Source organism: Caretta caretta, chromosome 23 (genome assembly GCF_965140235.1).
Source record: "Caretta caretta isolate rCarCar2 chromosome 23, rCarCar1.hap1, whole genome shotgun sequence".
Taxonomy (NCBI): Eukaryota; Metazoa; Chordata; order Testudines; family Cheloniidae; genus Caretta; species Caretta caretta.
In genome coordinates this window covers 10,174,870-10,201,212 of record NC_134228.1, presented here as the reverse complement: position 1 = coordinate 10,201,212, position 26,343 = coordinate 10,174,870, and the positions used below count along the sequence as shown (strand labels likewise).

The window sequence follows — 26,343 nt, the reverse complement described above, 5'->3', positions numbered from 1 at the left end:
ATCTTAAGAAACCTATACATTGGAGCTGTTTCTCTTTTCCCAATATAAATCAGAATCTGTCAAAAAGCCTCTATGGACATACTCCTATTAATTCAGATATCTTGGTCTGCAGATGTAGTGAAAACTCAGTTCAAATGGTAAGCTGTCACTTTAAATTTCAGGGTTTTTTCTGGTCCCTTTTGCTGCGCTCTGTAGAGAAGTGTGAATCTGGGTTTAGCAGCAGTCAGTCTGCAAAGAGGAAGCCTAGAGCAATGTGGGGCGAATTGGGCCTCTCTGGTATAAGGAGCCTGCTTTGTCTCTCTCTCTGTTTTTTGGTTATTTTGTGTTAGGGTTTTCGATTCTAAGAAATTAGGTAATGTTATATTGCAACCTCCCTGAAAGAGCATTTTATGGCTTTTGTCTAACTTCTGTGTTTGTATGCCATGAACACAATATTTGGGAGTTAAGTGGACTGTACCATGGTGTGACCTAGATGTGTCAGGTAACATTTTACATAGGGGCTTAGTGCTGTAGGGAAATCTTCTAACATAAACACCTGCCCTCCCTGTATAAAACTCATCCTCCATAGAATTTAATTGAGTTCAACAGAATTACATTAAGTCCTGTGAAGGGATACCCTCTTACCCTGGTATGAGGGAAACTAAAGAGCTCCTCTTGGCCTGTTCCATGCTGACAAGAAATACCTGCAAGGTTTGCTCAGCCTGGACTTGGTGTGGTAACTCACATGACTGGAGCACTGTCATGGATGGGTATAAACTGTTCAAGGACAGGCAGGGGAGAAAAAGTGGAGGAGTTGCATTGTATATAAGGGAGCAGTATGATTGCTCAGAGCTACAATATGAAACTGGAGAAAAGCCCGATGACAGTTGTGACAAAGTTCCTCCTCTACCTTGGTGGGTCCTGCGCTTATTTTTGGATTTGCTCACCTCAGAAGTAGGGCAAGTAGAAGTCGGTGGAAACCTGGGCAGCAGTGACCATGAGATGGTCTAGTTCAGGACCCGACAATAGGAAAAAAGGAGAGCAGCAGAACACAGACCCTGGACTTCAGAAAAGCAAACTTTGACTCCCTCAGGGATCTGATGAAGGGTCCTCTGGCAGGCTAATATGGGAAAAGGAGTCCAGAAGAGCTGACTGTATTTCAAAGAAGCCTTCCTGAGGGTGCAGGATCAAACCATCCTGATGTGCAGAAAGAATAACAAATAAGCCAAGTTAGTCACCTGACATAACAGAGAAAACTTCAGTGAGCTTAAACACAAAAAGGAAGCTTACAAGAAGTGGAAACTTGGACAGATGACTAGGGAGGAGTATAAAAAATATTGCTCGAGGGTGTAATCAGGAAGGCCAAAGTACAATTGGAGTTGCAGCTACCAAGGGATGTGAAGGGTAACTAGAAGGGTTACTACCAGTATGTTAGCAAGAAGAAGAAGGTCAGGGAAAGTGTGGGAGCCTTAATGAATGGGGGAGGCAACCTAGTGACAGAGGATGTGGAAAAAGCTGAAGTACTTAATGCTTGTTTTGCCTCAGTCTTCACAGGTCAGCTCCCAGACTACTGCACTGAGCAGCACAGTATGAGGAGGAAGTGAGCAGCCCTCAGTGGTGAAAGAACAAGTTAAGGACTATTTAGAAAAGCTGGACATGCACAACCCCATGAGACCAGATCTAATGTATCTGAGGGAGTTGGTGGGACCTGTCATACCTGACCAACCTGATTGCCTTCTATGGTGAGATAACTGGCTCTGGGGATATGGGAAAAGTGGTGGACGTGATATACCTTGACTTTATCAAAGCTTTTGGTATGATCTCCCATAGTATGGACTGGATGAATGGACTATAAGGTGGATAGAAAGCTGGTTAGATAGTTGGACTCAACGGGTAGTGATCAATGGCTTGATGTCTAGTTGGCAGCCGGTATCAAGTGGAGTGCCCCAGGGGTCTGTCCTGGGGCCAGTTTTGTTCAAAATCTTTATTAATGATCTGGATGATGAGATGGATTGCACCCTCAGCAAGTTTGTGGATGACACTAAGCTTCAGGGAGAAGTACATAGATATGCTGGAGGGTAGGGATAGGGTCCGGAGTGACCTAGACAAATTGGAGGATTGGTCCAAAAGAAATCTGATGAGGTTCAACAAGGACAAGTGCAGAGTCCTGCACTTAGGATGGAAGAATCCCATGCACTGCTACAGGCTGGGGACCAACTGGCTAAGCAGCAGTTCTGCAGAAAAGGACCTGGGAATTACAGTGGACAAGAAGCTGGATATGAGTCAACAGTGTGCCCTTATTGCCAAGAAGGCTAACAGCATATTGGGCTGCATTAGTAGGAGCATTGCCAGCAGATCGAGGGAAGTGATTATTCCCCTCTATTTGGCACTGGTGAGGTCACATCTGCAGTATTCAGAGTAGCAGCCGTGTTAGTCTGTATTCGCAAAAAGAAAAGGAGTACTTGTGGCACCTTAGAGACTAACCAATTTATTTGAGCATAAGCTTTCGTGCATCCGATGAAGTGAGCTGTAGCTCATGAAAGCTTATGCTCAAATAAATTGGTTAGTCTCTAAGGTGCCACAAGTATTCCTTTTCTGTCTGGAGTATTGCATCCCGTTTGGGGCCCCCCACTTCAGAAAGGATGTGGATGAATTGGAGAGAGTCCAGCAAAGGCCAACGAAAATGATTAGGGGGCTCAGGCACATGACTTATGTGGAGAAGCTGAGGGAACTGGGCTTATTTAGTCTGCAGAAGATAAGAGTGAGGTTAGGAGTTGATAGCAGCCTTCAACTACCTGAAGGTGGGTTCCAAAGAGGATGGAGCTTGGCTATTCTCAGTGGTGGCAGATGACAGAACAAGGAGCAATGGTCTCAAGTTGCAGTTGGGGAGGTCTAGGTTGGATATTAGGAAAAACTATTTCACTAGCAGGTTGGTGAAGCAGTGGAATGGGTTACCTCGGGAGGTGGTGGAATCTCCATCTTTAGAGGTTTTTAAGGCCCGGCTTGACAAAGCCCTGGCTCAGATGATTTAGTTGGGGTTGGTCCTGCTTTGAGCAGGAGGTTGGACTAGATGACCTCCTGATGTCTCTTCCAACCCTAATGTTCTATGGAGGGGAAGGAGCTTAAAAGTGCAAGCTTACCACAGGAAGGGGCAGTGAACAGGAAGAAGGTTGCTCCAGCCAGGGACTACTGGCAGCAGAGGGAATCCAGCCAAGGAGGATACAGCTACAGGACATACTGCCCCAAAACCACCCTGATCGAGGGCAAATCAATACACCCCAGGAAGAGGGGTGGAAAGTAAACCACATAAAGGGGCAACAGTCTCTGTGAGACTGAGCCCTTAGAGATGATCCTCTTAGGGGCTGCCTGAGAGACTGGTCCTTGTTCCAGCCAAATCTTCCCCCTTTAGTAAAGGGGAGGGAGGAACAAGGGATCAAACCCTGGCCTGCGAGCAGTAGCTGACAGATTCCCCTGAACACTGTTCTCTAGGTGAGAAGAAGGGGTAAAGGAAGGACATTGGACCTGGAACCCCTGAAGCTCCCTCCCCCATGTCCCTTCACTCTTTGTTTGCCCACCTGGTTAGATACTATATTACCTTAGACTGAAGACAGAGAGCCATTCCACTCACCTGTCACATCCAATTCAACCACGACCTCATCGTACCAGGCCTCCAAAGAGACACTGCAGGTGTATTTCCCTTTGTCGGAGACAACGACATCCTTCAGGTTTAGAGACACATTTCCTGCTTGAAATTCAGTTTGGAAGAACTGCGTTCTGCCCCGGTATCTCTCATCCTGTCTCTCCTCTTTTGTTACTCCATCATAGGAGCTCACATCTACTTTTGCCGAGTGTCTAGAAAGTATCCACTGGACAGTAATTGTTTTAGGGTTATTCTGACCTGTCAGCTGGCAAGGCAGGACAACCGCTTCTCCAATGATAGCAATGACAGGATTCTGAGGAGGGATGATTTTAAACTGACCTGTGTGTGGACGAAAACAGAAGTTGTATCCATTGCAGATGCCCTCGTTTGTAGATTCTATAGGAAACTATGTGAGTCCAGAGTGTGGATCTGCCTCAAGCCCTGTGGATGAAGCTGTGTGTAGCTGTGTTGCCCTCAGAACATCACAGAGAGGAAGCACAATTCCACACTTGCTTCCTGGTTGGTCTGGAGCAGAGGGGGTAGCCACTTGCCGATATGTTACACTAGCAGCAAATTAAAATACCTGTGCTGATTCAGCTGTGCTGATGGATGTATAGGGGGAGGAGCTAAGGCCCCGTCACTCATGATCCAGCTGCTCTGGGAGTTGGCTGCAGGAGCGTAGCTCCTGCTTATGCCACTATGCCAGGTCCCAAGGTCTGGGTGGCCTGCACAGAGGTATAAGTGGGTTGTCACTTCCCCTTACTCTCCTGCAGAGGCACACAACCGATTTCAGAATCTGGCCCAGGATGATCACTTCCACTTAGGAGACAGATATGAAATTTAAATCAGAAGGTGCAAAAATGGCTCCAGTTAATTTCCCACCGTTTGAGGAAGGGCCTGCTCTTCACATATCACACTGAATGCAATAGAGATTCCCCCACCCTCCCAAGGGGGGCAAAGGGACTTTGATCTCTCATTTAACAGTATTGAACAGGGACAGAAATTCACAGGCTACCAATGTTTCTTCCACCATATATTATCTGGTAAATGGAATTACTGTTTACAGTGATCACTGCAGGCAGAGAGGAAAAGCTTGCTTGATTTCATAAAAGCTTCTACAGCTCTTGATGTTTCACAGAGCTGGGAAAATAACAAATTTTCTGGTTTAGTAGCAATTTGGAAAAATTGAAGAAAGAATTTGATTTGGGTCAAAGTGAATCTAAAGTTTTTTGAATTTTTGGTGACTCAGTAAAGTCACTTTGGGCTTTGTTCCAGAGAGGTCATTCAAACCTGGATCCTTCATATCCCCGGGGAGAGCCCTAACCAGGAGGATAAATGTTGTAAGAAGAAAGGAGCTATGTTATAAGAAGAAAAGGGCTACGGCAGTACCACCACCACATTCTCCTGTTGTTTTGTCGATCACCAAAACTATTAGTCAAATTGGTAAATAGTTTTGGGTCAAGTGAAACTGCAATTTTCATTGAATAAACTATTTGGCTGAAATATTTCAGCCCACTCTAGCTGCACTTTTATACAGGAAAAAATGGAACTGGTAATGAATAGCCAAAGCAACAAAGCCTCCTACATGGGAAAAACCACCAGCTGGGATGGAAATTGCACAACAATGCATGGGCACACTTATGCACATACATAGATCCATAAATTCTGAGGCCAGAAGGGACCATTGTGGTCATCCAGCCTGACCTGTATCACACAGACCAAAGAAGTTCCCTAAAATAATTCCTAGATCAGATCTTTTAGAAAAAACCTCCAATCTTAATTTAGAAATTATCAGTGATAGAGAATTCACCATGGCCCTTGGAAAATTGATTAGTTACTCTCACCATTAAACATTTATATCTGAACAGTCTGAAATACTATCACACATTTGGTATTTTAGTCACAGATGCCATATTCTGCAGTCCTTTTTCACAATGACTAACCCTGTGACTTGTAGCACTAACTTCAAGTGGGGCTATCACTGGAAATAGGTACTACCTAACATCAGTAAGTATCTCACTTTGCATATCGAAAGGTGTGCCCACTGGATTTTGTCCTTATATGTTTTGCATGGCTCTTCTATAACTGGGGGCTTCAATGATGTGGGCCCATATGATCTGCTCTGTGAATTTTAGTGATCATGTAAGGAACCTGAAGAACAGCCCTGGAAATTTATATGAGAACCCCTATATTAACTCTATGTGAGGGATTGAGTATGACTTAAGTGGTGCAGAGAAGTGAATTGCTCTCCCAAAGGGAATACATTTGTCTGTATGGATAAGCTGTATTAGAATAGTACATAATGTGATTGTTTGGCTTTCTTTTGAGTCAGGTCTCCGCATGTCTGCGTACTACGTGGCTCTGGGAAGAAAGATAAAGGAGTTTGAGGCGCAAGTGGTGTTCTCATCCATCCTCCCCGTGGAAGGAAAAGGCCTGGGTAGAGACCGTCAAATCGTGGAAGTCAATGAATGGCTACGCAGTGGTGTCGGAGAGAAGGCTTTGGATTCTTTGACCATGGAATGGTGTTCCAAGAAGGAGTGCTAGGCAGAGATGGGCTCCTCCTAACGAAGAGAGGGAAGAGCATCTTCGCAAGCAGGCTGGCTAACCTAGTGAGGAGGGCTTTAAACCCTGAGCCCACTGGGGGAAGGAGACCAAAGCCCTGAGGTAAGTGGGGAAGTGGGATACCAGGAGGAAGCACAAGCAGGATTGCATGAGAGGGGAGGGCTCCTGCCTCATACTGAGAAAGAGGGGCGATCAGCAGGTTACCTCAAGTGCCTATACACAAATGCACGAAGCGTGGGAAACAAGCAGGGAGAACTGGAAGTCCTGGCAAAGTCAAGGCATTATGATGTGATTGGAATAACAGAGACTTGGTGGGATAACTCACATGACTGGAGTACTGTCATGGATGGATATAAACTGTTCAGGAAGGACAAAAAAGATGGGGGAGTTGCACTATATGCAAGAGATCAGTATGACTGCTCAGAGCTCAAGTATGAAACTGCAGAAAAACCTGAGAGTCTATGGATTAAGTTTAGAAGTGTGAGCAACAAGGGTGATGTTTTGGTGGGAGTCTACTATAGACCACCAGACCAGGGGGATGAGGTGGACGGGGCTTTCTTCCGGCAACTCGCAGAAGTTACTAGATCGCAGGCCTTGGTTCTCATGGGAGACTTCAATCACCCTGATATCTGCTGTGAGAGCAACACAGCAGTGCACAGGCAATCCAGGAAGTTTTTGGAAAATGTAGGGGACAATTTCCTGGTGCAAGTGCTGGAGGAACCAACTAGGGGCAGAGCTCTTCTTGAGCTGCTGCTTACAAACCGGGAAGAATTAGTAGGGGAAGCAAAAGTGGTTGGGAACCTGGGAGGCAGTGACCATGAAATGGTTGAGTTCAGGATCCTAACACAAGGAAGAAAGGAGAGCAGCAGAATACAGACCCTGAACTTCAGAAAAGCAGACTTTGACTCCCTCAGGGAACTGATGGGCAAGATCCCCTGGGAGAATAACATGAGGGAGAAAGGAGTCCAGGAGAGCTGGCTGTATTTTAAAGAATCCTTATTGAGGTTACAGGGACAAACCATCCCGATGTGTAGAAAGAATAGTAAATATGGCAGGCGACCAGCTTGGCTCAACAGTGAAGTCTTTGCTGCTCTTAAATACAAAAAAGAAGCTTACAAGAAGTGGAAGATTGGACAAATGACCAGGGATGAGTATAAAAATATTGCTCGGGCTTGCAGGAGTGAAATCAGGAAGGCCAAATAACACCTGGAGTTGCAGCTAGCAAGAGATGTTAAGAGTAACAAGAAGGGTTTCCTCAGGTATGTTAGCAACAAGAAGAAAGTCAAGGAAAGTGTGGGCCCCTTACTGAATGAGGGAGGCAACCTAGTGACAGAGGATGTGGAAAAAGCTAATACACTCAATGCTTTTTTTGCCTCTGTCTTCATGAACAAGGTCAGCTCCCAGACAACTGCACTAGGCAGCACAGCATGGGGAGGAGGTGACCAGCCCTCTGTGGAGAAAGAAGTGGTTTGGGACTATTTAGAAAAGCTGGACGTGCACAAGTCCATGGGGCCGGATGCGTTGCATCCGAGAGTGCAAAAGGAGTTGGTGGATGTGATTGCAGAGCCATTGGACATTATCTTTGAAAACTCATGGCGATCGGGGGAAGTCCCCGACGACTGGAAAAAGGCTAATGTAGTGCCCATCTTTAAAAAAGGGAAGAAGGAGGATCCTGGGAACTACAGGCCAGTCAGCCTCACCTCAGTCCCTGGAAAAATCATGGAGCAGGTCCTCAAGGAATCAATTCTGAAGCACTTAGAGGAGAGCAAAGTGATCAGGAAGAGTCAGCATGGATTCACCAAGGGCAAGTCATGCCTGACTAATCTAATTGCCTTCTATGACGAGATAACTGGCTCTGTGGATGAAGGGAAAGCAGTGGACGTGTTGTTCCTTGACTTTAGCAAAGCTTTTGACACCGTCTCCCACAGTATTATTGCCAACAAGTTAAAGAAGTATGGGCTGGATGAATGGACTATAAGGTGGATAGAAAGCTGGCTAGATTGTCGGGCTGAACGGATAGTGATCAATGGCTCCATGTCTAGTTGGCAGCCGGTATCAAGTGGAGTGCCCCAGGGGTTGGTCCTGGGCCCGGTTTTGTTCAATATCTTCATAAATGAGCTGGAGGATGGTGTGGATTGCACCCTCAGCAAGTTTGCAGATGACACTAAACTGGGAGGAGAGGTAGATACACTGGAGGGTAGGGATAGGATACAGAGGGACCTAGACAAATTGGAGGATTGGGCCAAAAGAAATCTGATGAGGTTCAACAAGGACAAGTGCAGAGTCCTGCACTTAGGACGGAAGAATCCAATGCACCGCTACAGACTAGGGACCGAATGGCTAGGCAGCAGTTCTGCAGAAAAGGACCTAGGGGTTACAGTGGACGATAAGTTGGATATGAGTCACCAGTGTGCCCTTGTTGCCAAGAAGGCCAATGGCATTTTGGGATGTATAAGTAGGGGCATTGCCAGCAGATTGAGGGACGTGATCGTTCCCCTCTATTCGACACTGGTGAGGCCTCATCTGGAGTACTGTGTCCAGTTTTGGGCCCCACACTACAAGAAGAATGTGGAAAAATTGGAAAGAGTCCAGCGGAGGGCAAGAAAAATGATTAGGGGACTGGAACACATGACTTATGAGGATAGGCTGAGGGAACTGGTGATGTTTAGTCTTCAGAAGAGAAGAATGAGGGGGGATTTGATATCTGCTTTCAACTACCTGAAAGGGGGTTCCAAAGAGGATGGATCTAGACTCTTCTCAGTGGTAGCAGATGATAGAAGAAGGAGTAATGGTTTCAAGTTGCAGTGGGGGAGATTTAGGTTGGATATTAGGAAAAACTTTTTCACCACGAGGGTGGTGAAACACTGGAATGCGTTACCTAGGGAGGAGGTGGAATCTCCTTCCCTAGAAGTTTTTAAGGTCAGGCTTGACAAAGCCCTGGCTGGGATGCTTTAGTTGGGGATCAGTCCTGCTTTGAGCAGGGGGTCGGACTAGATGACCTCCTGAGGTCCCTTCCAACCCTGATATTCTATGATTCTACGTGAGGGTGAACAGGACAGAGGGGACTGGTTTTATGGGAATGTACCTGGAAAATAAAAATATTAGACAGGTTTTTTTTAATGAAACCTTATACATTTTAAAGTAAAGGATGACACATGAATACATCATTTTTGGAATCTATGGTTTTCCATAGTAATGGAAATGATTAATTGTTTCTTTGCATATGTTTAACACAGAACTCTATTTACCTGTAATCACATGTGGCATCTGTAGAAAAGACAGTATGTGAACAGCTGTCACCCAGTGAAATACGGACCCCATCGCTGTGCAGGCTTTCAAGACTGTATTTCAAGACTGTATCAATAGGACAGTGATGAAACATCCAAGGGAAATCCTTATGAGTCTTCCAGTCTCTTCAGATGCAGAACACAAAACAACAGCAGTGAGGGTAGAAATATCTCAATATTGTAGGAAAAATGAAAAGAAACTTATAGACAAGGGACCTGATCCTGCTATTAATTGGAGCAGGACTGGGACCAATGTTGCTATGTACGCTGAGCTGTGCTGAAGAAATATTCTCCTTACAGACCCTACTTAGCCTTTCTAATGTGTGCAGAACTATCTTTATTGATAATTTTCGCACAGGAAGGAAGGAATAGGTAGTGCTGACCAGGGCCCTTGGGAAGTGCCCCGGGGGTTAAAAAAAGGGATTTTGTCAGATACATATATATATATATATATATTTAATTAAAAACCTGTATGCAAGTTCTTAGCACTAAAAGATTATTGTGGAACAACTCCCATCTTGACTGACACTGGGAACTAAAGTGAGGATTTACAGAACTGAAATCATAAACTGTTACTGCTTGAGCTAACTAGACAGGTACTTAACATGAGAAAAGTAACATCTGTATACCACCTATGAAGTGATCACAACACACACACAGACACACACAGACACACATACACAGGTTGGAATGGGACTGGATTCTCTTGGGAGTCCAGCAATGCTCCTGGATAGACAAAAGGGCACCCTGCAAAGCACGCTAGGCACTGAGTCCTCTGTAAGTGTGAGTATATGCACTCCAGAGTTCTCCCAACAAAGGAAAATGAAAGATCAGAGCTCAAATGGAGGCCAGCTCTCCTGCAGAACAAAATGGAACTACATATCCACTCCCATTACTGGTTTCAGAGTAACAGCTGTGTTAGTCTGTATTCGCAAAAAGAAAAGGAGTACTTGTGGCACCTTAGAGACTAACCAATTTATTTGAGCATAAGCTTTCGTGAGCTACAGCTCACTTCATAGGATGCATACTGTGGAAAATACAGAAGATGTTTGTTTTTATACACACAAATCATGAAAAAATGGGCGTTTATCACTACTGGATTTGTGCTGGAAATGGCCCACCTTGATTATCATACACATGGTAAGGAGAGTGATCACTTTACGTAAGCTATTACCAGCAGGAGAGTGGGGTGGGGGGAGAGAAAACCTTTTGTAGTGATAAACACCCATTTTTTAATGATTTGTATGTATAAAAACAAACATCTTCTGTATTTTCCACAGTATGCATCCGATGAAGGGAGCTGTAGCTCACAAAAATTTATGCTCAAATAAATTGGTTAGTCTCTAAGGTGCCACAAGTACTCCTTTTCTTTTTACTCCCATTACTGTACTTCTCAATCCTATCGATGCATCTTTCTGTCGATCAGTCTATACACTCTCTAGGCACAGAGAAGTTAAGATCAGAGTGTGCTTTTCACTAGATTTGGAAGGAAGTAAAGGGAAAAAAAGATTTAAAAGGGGGGGAGGGAATAGATAGGCCTGATTCTCTGTTCATATAATCCATAGTTACTCCAGATTTACACCTGTGTGAAAGCAGAATCCGATATAAAAAAGGGTCAAATGTTTCTGGCTTAACTTTCAAAATATTTTATTCCCTTTTAAAAAAGAAATCAGAAACTAACACTATCTCCAGGTACCCTTTGCCACATAAACCAGAAAGGGGATTACTCACACACAGACAAAATGCTAAAAAATAAAGGCTTATTAACTTTCAATGGCATTTGAGTGCCAAGCACCCATAGACCTTATTTAAAATTGCATCCACAGACTGATACAGATACATATACAAAAAGGCTGAACATCCATAATTTTATGTATGAACTGCCTGGAAAACACCGGACATATTTAATTTTTCAATACAAAAGGACAGCATTTATAGACAATCTTTTTGTGTGAGCTTGTGGCAAAACCAATGCATTGCAGGGGAGAACACAATCTTCTTTGTCTTGGCTGATTTGACAACACAGCTCTTTTAAGCATCGTTACTGGTTTATAAAAAAAGCACAATGCTCACACCCCGCTATTAATATAAGGAGCTGTGAGAAAACTCTCCCATACAGAGACAACCTCAAATTCCTCATCTTTCTTCATGTCTGTTGGCTAGTTCACTTTATTCCTGAGATTAATGCCTGAAATAAGGTGAAACATACTATTCTGAGCAAATTCCTTCTTACCTGCAAATGGCAGTAATGTTTCTCTGTCATGCAGTTTCAGACCTGGAAGAATCTAATTTTAATTCTCAAATTCAATCAGCCAGTGAGACTTGTTTTTACCAGATCACTAGGCCAACATTCATCTGAATATCCCTGTAAACATAATGAGTTTTATTTCTGTTTTAGCTAAAATGTCATTTCTTACCTCAATAGCAGAATCCGGGACAGCCATTACAAACTGTACAGGGATTAGGGCTGAGACGAAGCTTTCTCCTGTTACAGATACCTTTTATGGCTATTGAACTTTGTTCTTTACTCTTCTGTATTTATCTAGTGTGAGTTTGTGGTTTAACAATCTGCTCAGTGGAATCAGCGTATGGAAGAAATCGTGACAAAGGAGCAACACTATCCCTGCCCCACTTCCTCCAGGGATTAATTGTAGTGTGTTGAAAACTGTGTTTAAATTACAAGCTATCACTTTCAGTTTGCAAAGGGTTTGCTGGTCCTGATTGTATGCTAGGTGGCTCTGCAGATAGTTGTGCAATCTGTGTCTTTCAGCAGGCAGTCTACAGAGAGCCAGCCTAGAGCAAGGTGGGGTGAGTTCTGCCTCTCTCTTTTACAGAGCAGCCTGCTCTGTCTCTCTCTGTTTTGCGGTTCTTGTCTGGTAGTGTTCTGGATTCTGAGCAATAAACAGTGTTATGTTGCAACTTTCCAACAATAATATTTTATGTTTTTTATCTACTTTCTCTGTGTGTGTGCTATGAACATAACACTAATAACTGGTGATTGGTCTTTTACCAATAGCAAAGTATTACCCTAATCTTGTTACTGGCTCAGATGCTCTTGTCAGTGCCAAAGGTCGGCCCACTCCCCCTCAGACAGGAATAGCAGGTGTACAGCAGCAGCTTAAACCTGCACACCCAGATCCAAAGTTCAGGAGGGTTTGCAGGAGCATATGCGGAAGGGGAGGTTTATAAACCTTAAGCCCTTGGGCACCTTTGCAGAGCGATTCATCATCCAGCCTATAGTTATTCATCAACCAAATATTGCAATAAAACTGAAAACCATTTTCTATGAGATAGAATCAGACAGAACAGAGAGATTTGCTTGGGTCTGTTACACTCACGGAGATTCTATAAGGCCAATAGGCAGACTGAAATTCCAGACAAATGTGAGTCTGAATATTAGCGATACTCTTCGTATTATTAATCTGTTTCTGCTCTATTTGAGACTAGCAGGAGCTGTTACGATGTATTATCAGTAGCAGCTTCCTCTCAGTTTTCCTGTTGTTTGTCTAGTTTCTGTCTGTCCTGTTCAGAGGCACGCTCAGTGCATCTGAAGCACTATTGTCTTGGCCTGCAGTTTTGGAATTATAGATGGTCACTGATAAGGGGATGTTCCAGAGTCTTTCAGTATTTGGTACTTGAGATTATAATACACTATAATTAATATAAAAGAAAAGGAGTACTTGTGGCACCTTAGAGACTAACCAAATAAATTGGTTAGTCTCTAAGGTGCCACAAGTACTCCTTTTCTTTTTGCGAATACAGACTAACACGGCTGTTACTCTGAAACCTATAATTAATATATTAGTGTCTTGACTCATGATTTTTGCATCACAGTGTTCCTGCCGAGTAACAGGACAAGTTGAATCTTTTTGATCAAAGCAAAATTTAAACAACAAAATAGTTTCAACTAAATCAATATTTCCATGAAAAATATTATTTTGAAAAAAAAAATCTTTGGTTATTCCTATGTTCTTAAGTTGGTTTCTGCCACATTTCTCCCTGCTGGTACCTACAGCATGTTAATGGAATCATGGTTATTTGTAGGGCAATAGGCTTTAGTGTGAGAAAGCTCTCCCTCTGTTCAATGACAGCATCACAGAGATAGATCTTGCCCTCCCACTTGGTGTTGCTCTGTGTTCTGACATGTTGCCCTTAAATTTAAGAGGAAAAGTTAATATTTATAGATTGAGCTGCTCTGGAAATAGCAGAAACTCTAGGGCTCCCAGAGTCTAGGCTCCCAACTCTGCAGCAGGGAGCCTGGAAATACAGGGGGCTCTCAAGTTTTCCAGGTTCATTGCTGCAAGTCTGGGAGTCTCGAGGTCCTGGGATAGGCTCCCAGGGTCTGCAACTCTGGGACAGCCAGCCATGCGGGCTGACCTGAGGCTAGAGACCCAGGGCTTCTGGGTGAGCTGGAGGTGCAGCCCTTGGGAGTCCCAGAAGCTGCAGAGTGAAACTGAATGAACCAGAAATCCTGAGTTTTGGCCACCTCTGCCTAACACAGTGGAACCCAACAAGTGCTTCTGCAGGGACCAGTTTCCATTCCCAAAGGAGATCAGACAGGTTTTGTCCGTGAGGGACCACTGCCATGCCTGGATGATTTGTCACTTATCCTGTGGACACTGGCTTTTTAATTCCACCTGCACTGTGCTCTTATCATCCAGAAATGCTGTGTGGCAGGGTTTAATGTTTAACTACGGAATCATCCTGTTTTGCATCCAGGATTTTTCAAATGAGGTTAAGGGAGTTGGGCACCCATGTTCCACCGATTTTCAGTTAGGCCCTTTGAAAATCCCAGCTTAATTTTTCTACAATGTTGTGTGACAACTGTATTAGCTATGGACCCTTGTGTGTCCCAGGAAATTAGCAAGCGAAATTGGGTGAGGTAATATCTTTTGTTAGACGAACTTCTGTTGGTGAGAGAGACAAGCTTTCGATATTACAGAGAGCTCTCCTTCAGTTCTGGGAAACTAGCTCAGAGTGTCACTGCTAAATACAAGGGTGAGAGGAAGGAATAGGTGGGAAAGGCAGCTGGAGGTGGGGTAGGGGGTGTCAGTGGGTTATAGATTGTTGTAATAAGCCATAGATCCAGTGTCTCTAGTCAGTTCATGTTTTTTAGTGTCTAGCAATGTTATGAATTTAAGCTTCCCGGCACATCTTTTGAAAATGTTATGCAGGTTTCCTTTGAGGATGAGGACTGACAGATCAGATCTCACCTACCTTGTTTCTCAACTGTATAAGCTGTTAGGGGAAAGGGTATGCTGAAACTTTATACTCTAACCTGCAGTCAGTGTTAATTTAAAGCTTCTCATCTCCTTATCACATGAGAATATGTGTAATGGAGCAAATTTTGCAATGTACCTACTTAGTCTTAAGTACAGGAAGAGCTGGCAATGGCACTTTAATTAACATTGTCTAACTTTCCTTTACAAAGCCCTGCTTTCTCCCGCTCTTCCCCCCCCCAGTGGCTTGTATGTTTTCCAAACTTTAACGGTTTGCGCTGAAATTTTCCTACTTGGTTTCCGCTTCAGGTTAAACTATTTTTAGAAAGTTTAAGTAAAAATGATCCAGTCATTTCTGAGAATTAGGTTAGGGGGAAAACACTATCCATAGAATCATAGAATATCAGGGTTGGAAGGGACCTCAGGAGGTCATCTTGTCCAACCCTTGCTCAAAGCAGGACCAATCCCCAACTGAATCATCCAATCTGATTATGGTGTATTAAAGCCTATGCGATTACGGTGTATTGAAAACTGTTAAAAGGATAGGCTATCACTTTAAATTGTCAGGAGTTATTCCTGGTCCTGCTTGCAGGCTAGGGGGCTCTATAGGAAAGTGTCCAATTGCATCTTCAGCGGTCAGTCTGCAAAGAACAAACCTAGAGCAAGCTGGTGTAAGTTTTGCATCGCTGCCTAAGGGAGCAGGCTGCTTTGTCTCTCCCTGGTTTTGGTTCTTGCATGTTAAAGTTCAAGATTCTAAGAAATAAGGTAGTGTTACATTGCAATCTTCCAGGAAAAGTATTTTATGGGTTTTTTTAAAATCTAATTTCACTGCTTGTATGCTGTAAACATAACATTGATTATGTAATTAAAGTCTATCATAATGCATGCACACAAAGTAGCAAACTCAGGTTGCAAAGACAACCTTAATTCTGGCATTTTTAGTGCTGGACATTGCAATCTTAATCACATAATGTTATTTTCTTATTAAATTCCATTATGTGCACCCATGTGCTGGACAATAAAAATGCTGGGTCTCAGTATTGTGGGTTCTAGTCTCAGCTCTGTCAGAAATAACTTTGTGTCACCTTTCTGATCCTCAGTTACCACTGCTATAAAATGTTGTATGTGTCGGTGGTGTTGGGGGACTGATATTTGTTTACATACATTGCTTCCTAAATAACAAGGGTTGTGAAGTGCAGAGAATTATTGGGTCAGTCAGTGGAAGAGGTTGGACTAGAAATCACGCCCTCCTAACACCCAGGCCAGTGTCCTTTTTCCTCCTGCCACAAAATAGTTGATAGAGCAAACTCGCAACAGTGGCAGGAGGAGCCATCATGCCTGAGACTTTTGCAGTCATTTTAGAACGACAAAGGAGGCTCAGGAGGGTCTGGGAGCAAATGCAGCACAATGGGTCAAAAGTGAATTTTCAGATACGTCAAGCACATGGGAAATGGAGATTTTTTGCAACTGATAATTCAGCCAGATCTGGACACATTTTCACACAGGCTGCAAAAGATACTACTGTGACCTGAGGGCTATCTGCCTACAGGATTTCAGATAGATCCAGGTAAAAATTTGTTATTTTGTATTGTAGGCAAAAAATACATATTCAGTGGCACTGAAACATTTAATGAATTTGTGTAGATTTTGCTGAAATGTTTCAGGGAAAAAATGGGAAAAAAGGGAACTAATTTGTTTTAATGTTTTGATTATACTATTCAAAATGACTTTTTGTTTAGAAATTTCCTTTAATTTTATTTAATTAAAAATGCTCAGAATCAAAATGAAACATTTCATTTTGGGTTGAACTAATTGTTACATTCAACCCAAGATTATTTCTTTATTTAAAAAACTCTTCATTTTTGACCCAAAATGTTTTTTTAGGTTTTCAGTCTTGCCAGCAAACTTAAAAATCCATTTTTCACTCACATCTAGTTTCAAGTTCCTAATCCAGTATCCTGAGGCCTAGAGCTGTTAAAAATTAGTGGCATACTGGGAAAAACAAACATACATTTTTTCTCACTAACTTTGTGCTTTGAAAATGGCTGAACTAATCAAACTTTAAATAAAAATGTGACATATCAGTCACCAGTCATGGAAAATTCCATTCTGAAAGGGGAAAAGAAATGGCACAGTTCTAAGCAACTGCAAACAGGTGTTTCTAATAGAAAATTATAGACAACCTTATTTCTGGATGTTACTATTATGCCACTTCTAGTTCATAATTACTTTATAGTGTATTTGGCTTCCCCCTCCCTCCCTGGCTGTACTGTTGGTGTGTGGGTGGTTTGAGACAGAGGCTGGGAGAATGGGATTTGAAATAAAGCATTCGTTTAGTGGACGGAGCAGCCTGTATCAGCCTACTGTGCTAGGCTGTGGCTGCATTAACATTTATTGGATTTTAGACATTTTCTCGCCTCGTTTCTTTGGTTTCCCATGATGTCATATTGGTATTAAAACTGTGGGATGGTGATGAAACGAACCTATGCTGGCAAACAGAAGCAAGCCATACCAAGACACTGCAACAGGTATGATCAGGAGGAGCCAAGATGGAGCAGGCTGGGCCACAGGTGGGCTGTAAATCAAAGAAGATGAGACACAGATGGATGGAGAAGTTCCAGAGATGTCCGACCAACTGACAGGGCCAGGGAAAAACAGGGACAGGGATACTGCCTTCTTCAGATAAGATGATGGGGAACACCAGGAGCAGAAAGCACACAAATCTGATAGCAAAATGAGCTGGGAAGCATAGCTGATGCACTTTAAACTCACAAGTAAGCTAAACTGCTGGTCAGAGAAGGAGAAAAGAATCTATTTGGCCACAGGCCTGACTGGAGAAGACCTACCAGTTCTTAGGTCTTTAGGAATGGAGGAATGTGACAATTACCAGGCCCCACAGGAGTCCCTTGCTGTCCGGTTTGGGGTGGAGAAGCCGACGGACATGTCCACATCCAAGTCTGGTTATGATGGAGGGACACAGCAGAGAAGCTCTGAAGTGTTCCTGGGGGGTTGCAGCAGTTGGTGTGAGTGGCTTATTTATGGCTTCTGGGGAAATGTTCGAGGAGAGGATGCTGCAGCAGTTTGTGGATGGGCTAAATGATTCCAATCTGTAGGAGCAGGTGAACCTGAGGGGACTCAAATCCCTGAAGGAGCCTTGGTAGCAGCCCTGAAAATAGAAGCAACCTGCTGAGCAGAAAACCAGACCAGTTGGTTAGTTCATGGTGAAAAGTTTTCCCAGCATCAAATAGGAACTCCATGGCAGAGACAGAGATAGAATTCAGTTCTCCCGGGCAGCAATCAGCTGCCCTAAGCATGAGACCTAAAGATGAGCTAAAGATGAAGACACCATGAGATGATTTAGTTGGTGTTGGTCATTCTTTGAGCAGGGGATTGGACTAGATGACCTCCTGAGGTCTCTTCCAAACCTAATCTTCTATGACTCTATGACCTTCCTTTATTTCCTGGAAATCCCCTCTCTCATTCACTATATGTCCTCTAACTTCTGCAACAAATGAAGTAGCGCCGTATAGACAATAGCCTTCTTTACTACACAAGCCTGATTCATAGCCAGAGCATGGTCCATCCTGTGCACTGAATGAGGCAGGGGTTCTGTGGGCAAAAAATAGTATGAGATCATGTAACAAAAGATGATATCACAGTTCATAAGGAGTGTGTGTGTGTTAAGGTTGTATGGGCAACCTTAATTCATACATTTCCTAACTTTTGAGTGTTTGGCTTTGGTACCTTAACATTTAACGTATTTTCAATACATAATATATTCATCTAACAGTCAAGCATGTTTGAGATTTATGAATGCCTCTAACCTCCAAATAATAATAAAAAAGAAGCACATTAAGGTGTAGTATGGCCACTCTTCCTGTAATACATTATCATATCTTATTGTTGCTAAGATACACTTTCTAGTCATGAATTTGACAATGGGTATTGATTTTTTCTCTTTCAGAAAAAAAACACAAGATGCCATTAAGTAAGTATTCATTGATTTAAAATATTTTCACCAAATTTTATATTCCATATTATTGGGACCTTGATTGATTCCCCCACATACCCAGACTGTTCTAGGTAGAAAAGAGGTATTTGGAGCCCACAGTGTTGGGTGTGAAAATTAATTAGAGAAGAAAGGTTAACTCACAGGCTTAATTGCTCTTTCTATAAGGTTTAAGGACTGGATTGATATCAGAATATTATGGTAATTTGAGCTGACGTAATTTTAATGGGAAATTAACACATGATAAATTTCTGTATTATATTCTTCTTAACATTTATGGGATAATTTTTTATTGCTCAAAATTTATACAATATGCTAAGGCAGTTTTCAAGAAGGCCGTTTGGTGCAGGACTCCCTTGGCACATTAAAGAGGTCCTTACAATTCCTTTGCCTATAGCTAACCCTTGGAAAGCTGGATGCCACTAGCCATCACCTTCAGCCCCCAACTAAAACCTCTCCAACGCATCATCAAGGATCTACAACCTATCCTGAAGGATGACCCATCACTCTCTCAAATCTTGGGAGACAGGCCAGTCCTTGCCTACAGACAGCCCCCCAACCTGAAGCAAATACTGACCAGCAACCACACACCACACAACAAAACCACTAACCCAGGAACCTATCCTTGCAACAAAGCCCATTGCCAAATGTGTCCACATATCTATTCGGGGACACCATCATAGGGCTTAATCACATCAGCCACACTATCAGAGGCTCGTTCACCTGCACATCTACCAATGTCATATATGCCATCATGTGCCAGCAATGCCCCTCTGCCATGTACATTGGTCAAACTGGACAGTCTCTACGTAAAAGAATAAATGGACAATATAAATCAGATGTCAAGAATTATAACATTCATAAACCAGTCGGAGAACACTTCAATCTCTCTGGTCACTCGATTACAAACCTAAAAGTCGCAATATTACAACAAAAAGACTTCAAAAACAGACTCCAATGAGAGACTGCTGAATTGGAATTAATTTGCAAACTGGATACAATTAACTTAGGCTTGAATAGAGCCTGGGAGTGGATGGGTCATTACACAAAGTAAAACTATTTCCCCATGTTTATTTTCCCCACCTCCCACCCCCCCTGTTCCTCAGACGTTCTTGTTAACTGCTGGAAATGGCCCACCTTGATTATCACTACAAAAGGTTTTCTCCCTCCCCCCCGCCGCTCTCCTGCTGGTAATAGCTCATCTTAAGTGATCACTCTCCTTACAGTGTGTATGATAACATCCATTTTTTCATGTTCTGTGTGTATATAAATCTCCCCACTGTATTTTCCACTGAATGCATCCGATGAAGTGAGCTGTAGCTCACGAAAGCTTATGCTCAAATAAATTGGTTAGTCTCTAAGGTGCCACAAGTACTCCTTTTCTTTCAGCTTATGGCAGAAATTCTTGTTGTCAGTCCCTAAGTGCATGATCTTGCACTTTGTACAATTAAATTTCATCCCATTTCTATTACTCCAGTTCTCAAGGTCACCCATTTCTTCTTGTACAATGGTCTGATCCTCATCTGTACTCATGGTGCCTCCGAACTTTGTAGCATCAGCAAATTTCATTAGCTCTCGTCCACTTTTTGTGCCAAGGTCATTAATGAACATATTAAATAAGAGTAGCACTTTCATTATAACAATGCAAAATTATAACAAGAGTCAATAACTGGAAAATGAAGTTAGACAAATTCAGAATAGAAATAAAACAAAAAGTACAGTGAAGGTAACTTATGATTGCAACAGCTTAGCTTGGGATGTGATGTGTTCTCCATCACTTGAGGTTTTTAAATCAAGATTGTATGTCTTTCTGAATGATGTGCTCTAGTTCACCCAGAAGTTATGGGCTTTATGGAGGAATCACTTGATGAAATTCTCTGGCTGCTCTTATGTAGGTCAGACTAGGCTATCTTAATGGTCTGTTCTTTCCTGAAAGCCGATGAGTCTATACAAAAGGGGAAGGGGGGGAAAGGGGTGAGAGAACCGTGAAAAATAAAATTCATGATAAAAATGAACATTTTGGAAACTCTCATAGGAAATTTTTAAAAAATCAACAGAGAAATTTTGAAAGGATTTTTTCCCACTGGAAAATTCCACCAGAAAAAAAATTACCATTGTCCAAGCAATTCTAATGAAAAACAATGAAATGGGTTCTCTCCTATTTTTTTCTTCTTCTCTTTTTTTGTTTTTTAGAACCTAATGGAAACTACATAGCTACATTTTTGTATTTACTGTATCAGGGTTCTGTGCAATCTCCTTTAATATCACATTTCTTGACTATTATTTATTAGGGCTGTCAGTTAATCACAGTTAACTCATGTGATAAAATCAAAAAAATTAATCACGATTAATCACAGTTTTAATCACACTGTTAAACAATAGAATACCAATTGTAATGTATTAAATATTTTTGGAAGTTTTTCTACTTTTTCAAATATATTGATTTCAATTACAACACAGAATACAAAGTGAACACTGCTCACTTTCTATTATTATTTTAATACAAATATTTGTACTGTAAAAATGATAAACAAAAGGAATCGTATTTTTCAATTCCTCATACAAGTACAGTAGTGCAAACTCTTTATCATGAAAGTGCAACTTACAAATGTAGATTTTTGTTTGTTACATAGCTGCACTCAAAAACAAAACAATGCAAAACTGTAGAGCCTACAAGTCCACTCAGTCCTACTTCTTGTTCAGCCAATCACTAAGACAAACAAGTTTGTTTAAATTTACAGGAGATAATGCTGCCCACTTCTTATTTACAATGTCACCAGAAAGTGATAACAGGCGTTCACATGGGACTTTTGTAGCTGGCACTGCAAGGTATTTACATGCCAGATATGCTAAACATTCATATGCCCCTTCATGCTTTGGCCACCATTCCAGAGGACATGCTTCCATGCTGATGATGCTCACTGAAAAAAATGCATTCATTAAATTTTTGACTGATCTCTTTGGGGGAGAATTGTATGTTTCCGGCTCTGTTTTACCCGCATTCTGCCATATATTTCATGTTACAATAGTCTCAGATGACGATTCAACCTGTTGCTCATTTTAAGAACACTTTTGCTGCAGATTTGACAAAACGCAGAGAAGGTACCAATGTAAGATTTCTAAAGATAGCTACAGCACTTGACCAAGGTTTAAGAATCTGAAGTTCCTTCCAAAGTTTGAGAGGGACGAGGTGTGGAACATGCTTTCAGAAGTCTTAAAAGAGCAAGACTCCAATGTGGAAACTACAGAACCTGAACCACCAAAAAAAGAAAATCAACCTTCTGCTGGTGGGATCTGACTAAGACGATGAAAATGAACATTTGTCAATCCGCACTGCTTTGGATTGTTATTGAGCAGAAACTGTCATCAGCATGGATGCATGTCTTCTGGAATGGTGGTTGAAGCATCAAGGGACATATGAATCTGTAGCGCACCTGGCATGTAAATATCTTGCAACACCAGCTATAGCAGTGCCATGTGAACGCCTGTTTTCACTTTCAGGTGTAATTGTGAACAGGAAGTGGGCAGCATTTTCTCCTGTAAGCATAAACAAACTTGTTTGTCTGAGCGATTGGCTGAACAAGAAGTACGACTGAATGGACTTGTAGGCTCTAAAGTTTTACATTGTTTTATTTTTGAATGCTGGGTTTTTTTGTACATACTTCTACATTTGTAAGTTCAACTTTCATGACAAAGAGATTGCACAACAGGACTTGTATGAAGTGAATTGAAAAATACTATTTTTTTTTGTTTTTTTACAATGCAAATATTCGTAACCAAAATAAATATGAAGTGAGCAGTGTTCACTTTGTATTCTGTGTTGTAATTGAAATCAATGTATTTGAAAATGTAGGAAACATACAAAAATGTTTAAATAAATGGTATTCTATTGTTAGTGCAATTAATCGCACAATTAATCACAATTGATTTTAATAGTTTGACAGCCCTATTATTTATTAATCAAATTCACAGTTTATGGGTGTAATTCTTGGACAGGTGAAATGGTTTCCTGCTTGAAATTGTCTGCCCTCCATAAGACTGTTTAACCACTGCAGCCATTTTTTCAATGAGCCACAGGGAATTTGATGTCCATGTTAACTCCCTGAGGGTTCTTTTAAAAATATCCATCTAACAGCTCAGATATGGAGTGAACTAGAGAATAAAGATAGGAGTTTCATAAACTCCCAAAACAACAAAAGATTCTCTGTGGTGTTTCTTTACTCATCATATAAAATCAAATCAACCAATGACAAGGTGCTATGATAACACAAATATATTATAATAACAAATAATATTAACTATTTTCAAGCAAGATTTCACTTTATTTCATTTTTAAAATGGAAATATATATCTAACGATAATACACAGTACAGTAAATGGAATTTTCAAGAATTCATAAATAATTTTTCTGTTGCAGAATGGATGCCATTGTATTTTATGCTAGTTCTTACTTCCATCATCATCATTTTCATCTGATGTAGAGGGAAATGGTTCACTAAGAATTTCAACATAAAATAATATTCATTGTTACAACCAACATATTCAAAATACACAGGCAACTTGAATTCTGGCTTTTCCTACTTTTTGAGTGCTTAACTATTGAGATGTAACAAGAATATTTTAACAGAGTTTTTAGTATATTTTTCAAACTTTTTTTAAAAAAGTAAAATATGTTCTGAGCAACTGTAATCCCCTCACGTCTACATCATCAGCCTTTGAACCCTGGGTCTTCAGAATTTCAGCACAGACCTCTAGAAATTTAGCTAGAGGATTAACTGTAATAGGTAGCAGAAGGAATAGGTTGTAATCTTCTATAGACCAGCCACATTATATAATCTCAGGTGTGAAATTGGGTCAATAGTTGTTTGCCCTTGAAATTACACCAATCAGGGTGCCAGACTACCTGAATTCTGGGTGTTTTTGAACACTCATTTGATGATGGAAATAAAATTTCTCCTTCAGTTTTAGAAACCAGGTTGAGAGTTGGCTGAGACTGAGGTGCATTACATTCTAAATATTTCCTGTTGTCATAATAGTATCAGGTGTCTTGTTTGATTAACTTGGAAAGAACAACCTACTGTAGTTAATATAATGTACCTGGTCCTGACTAATATAACCAAATAGGAAATAGGAATGCAATTCTCCCCTAACTTGTTAAAAAAAAACCCCCACAATAGTTTGCTCAGTCTTCAAGAAGTCACTATTCAACCTCTGCAAACATAGTCCTGTCTCCTCAATAATGAGAGAGAATTAAACATCAAGCTCCAACAACATGTGATATCAGCCAACACTCCGGATGCCTCACTATTACAGTTCAGACTGGGGTGCAGCACAGACAGCTCTGGTGGCTCAAAAAGACTGACCTTCTTATGTCACAGGCAAAATCTCCCTGCTCAAACTGCAGGGCATCTCTGCAGTTTTTTGACACAGCAGACCAAAGCATAATGCTAACCTGCCTACATGACATAGCAGGGATAAATGGCCAAACACTACAATGGCTCAAGTCGTTCCTCTCCAGCAGAACATCAGAGAGTGGGAAAGGGGAACTGCTCCTCTTATCGGAAGGCCCTCACCTACAGGGTCCCTCATGATCCAAACTATCTCCTCTTCTCTCCAATGTCTACATGAGACCAATGGGAGAGAAAGTCGGACACCATGGTCTTAGCTGCCAATGGTACGCTGATGGCTCTCAGCTATACATCTCATTTCTCAACTGATGCAACCACTGCCACTGCTAAGAAGCCAGAACATCTATGAGAGATCAATTCTGGGAAGAAGAACAGCTGGATAAGCCTGAAGCAATACTGCTCGGAAAGAGGAAGAAATAGCTTGGACTTAGTTTCCACCTTCCTGGGTGCAGCCCCCATTCATCAAAGTGGTACATAACATTGGCGTCTTGTTTTATTTCTCATTAAACCTGGATGACCAGGTAGCATCAATATATACAAATTCCTTATTCCATCTCCTCCTTGCTAGATAGTCTTTATCACAGAAAGGGAAAAGTACCAGAGTCTCAATGAAATCCACTAAGGAGTTCGCTATTGTTACTGATTTTATATGCCAGGGCCACTCAGATATTCAAGTGATGTCTGCCAGTAAAAAATCCTTAGAAAGATAGCTAGGACTACAGTTTTGTTTACTTTATAGCATCAACAACAGGAATGTTTTATAATTAAGGTTCAAAAGCGCCATTATATTTAACACCTCATTTCTAGCATATGTTCCTATTATTAAAAGTAAGTATGGTTAGGCTTGACACAATTTGAATTTTATTTATTTATGATTTCAATGATTTTTAAGCATTTTTTATTTTTCCAATTTAAATTTTCAGAGTTGTGGGAGATAATGGGGGGGGTGTCAGACAATAGTAGGGGGTAGACAATAATTATTTAATGACAGTAGACACTGAGATTCAAAACATTAATGCTTTATAACCATTAAAACACAAAATTGTCCACATCACATGTGTCATAAATATAAAGGGAAGGGTAAACCCCTTTAAAATCCCTCCTGGCCAGAGGAAAAATCCTCTCACCTGTAAAGGGTTAAGAAGCTAAAGGTAACCTCGCTGGCACCTGACCAAAATGACCAATGAGGAGACAAGATTCTTTCAAAAGCTGGGAGGAGGGAGAGAAACAAAGGGTCTGTGTCTGTCTGTATGCTGCTTTTGCCAGGGACAGAACAGGAATGGAGTCTTAGAACTTTTAGTAAGTAATCTAGCTAGGTATGTGTTAGATTAGGATTTCTTGAAATGGCTGAGAAAAGAACTGTGCTGAATAGAATGACTATCCCTGTCTGTGTGTCCTTTTTGTAACTTAAGGTTTTGCCTAGAGGGATTCGCTATGTTTTGAATCTAATTCCCCTGTAAGGTATCTACCATCCTGATTTTACAGAGCTGATTCCTTTACTTCTATTAAAAGTCTTCTTGTAAGAAAACTGAATGCTTTTTCATTGTTCTAAGATTCAAAGGTTTGGGTCTGTGGTCACCTATGCAAATTGGTGAGGATTTTTACCAAACCTTCCCCAGGAAGTGGGGTGCAAGGGTTGGGAGGATTTGTGGGGGAAAGACGTGTCCAAATTACATTTCCCAGTAAACCCAGTTAAAGTTTGGTGGTGGCAGTGGAAATTCCAAGGACAAACGGTAAAATTAATTTGTACCTTGGGGAAGTTTTAACCTAAGCTGGTAAAAGTAAGCTTAGGAGGTTTTCATGCAGGTCCCCACATCTGTACCCTAGAGTTCAGAGTGGGGGAGGAACCTTGACAACATGTCAAAAAATATAAAGTAAGTATCTTTAAATCAAAGTCCAATGAATTGTCAAAGTCGAATAGCATTTTTCTTACCTGGCCTATCTGTACATTTTTATTATTATGAAAGAAATTATTTTTCATTGGTTTCTGTGTGTCTGCTGAAATCTATGTTCACCAACATTTACAGAAAAAAATCTAAACTTTCTGAGCCTAAATACAGTATTAAAATCATAGAATCATAGAATATCAGTGTTGGAAGGGACCTCAGGAGGTCATCTAGTCCAACCCCCTGCTCAAAGCAGGACCGATCCCCGACTAAATCATCCCAGCCAGGGCTTTGTCAAGCCTGACCTTAAAAACTTCTAAGGAAGGAGATTCCACCACCTCCCTAGGTAACGC

At 41.5% G+C, this 26,343-nt stretch overlaps 1 protein-coding gene across 1 annotated transcript in view; it reads right to left on the bottom strand.

Annotated features, from left to right (window-relative positions):
- Positions 1-12,046, bottom strand: part of LOC125629373 (butyrophilin subfamily 3 member A1-like) — a 30,452-nt gene extending 18,406 nt beyond the window's left edge. Inside the window, exons 1-3 of the mRNA XM_048834807.2 lie at positions 11,886-12,046; positions 9,430-9,594; positions 3,608-3,958 (exon numbers count right to left, since the gene is read on the bottom strand). Coding sequence (XP_048690764.2) covers positions 3,608-3,958; positions 9,430-9,502 — 424 coding nt within the window. The 5' untranslated portion in view covers positions 9,503-9,594; positions 11,886-12,046. The remainder of the gene's footprint in view (positions 1-3,607; positions 3,959-9,429; positions 9,595-11,885) is intronic.
- Positions 12,047-26,343: the final 14,297 nt, after the last annotated feature.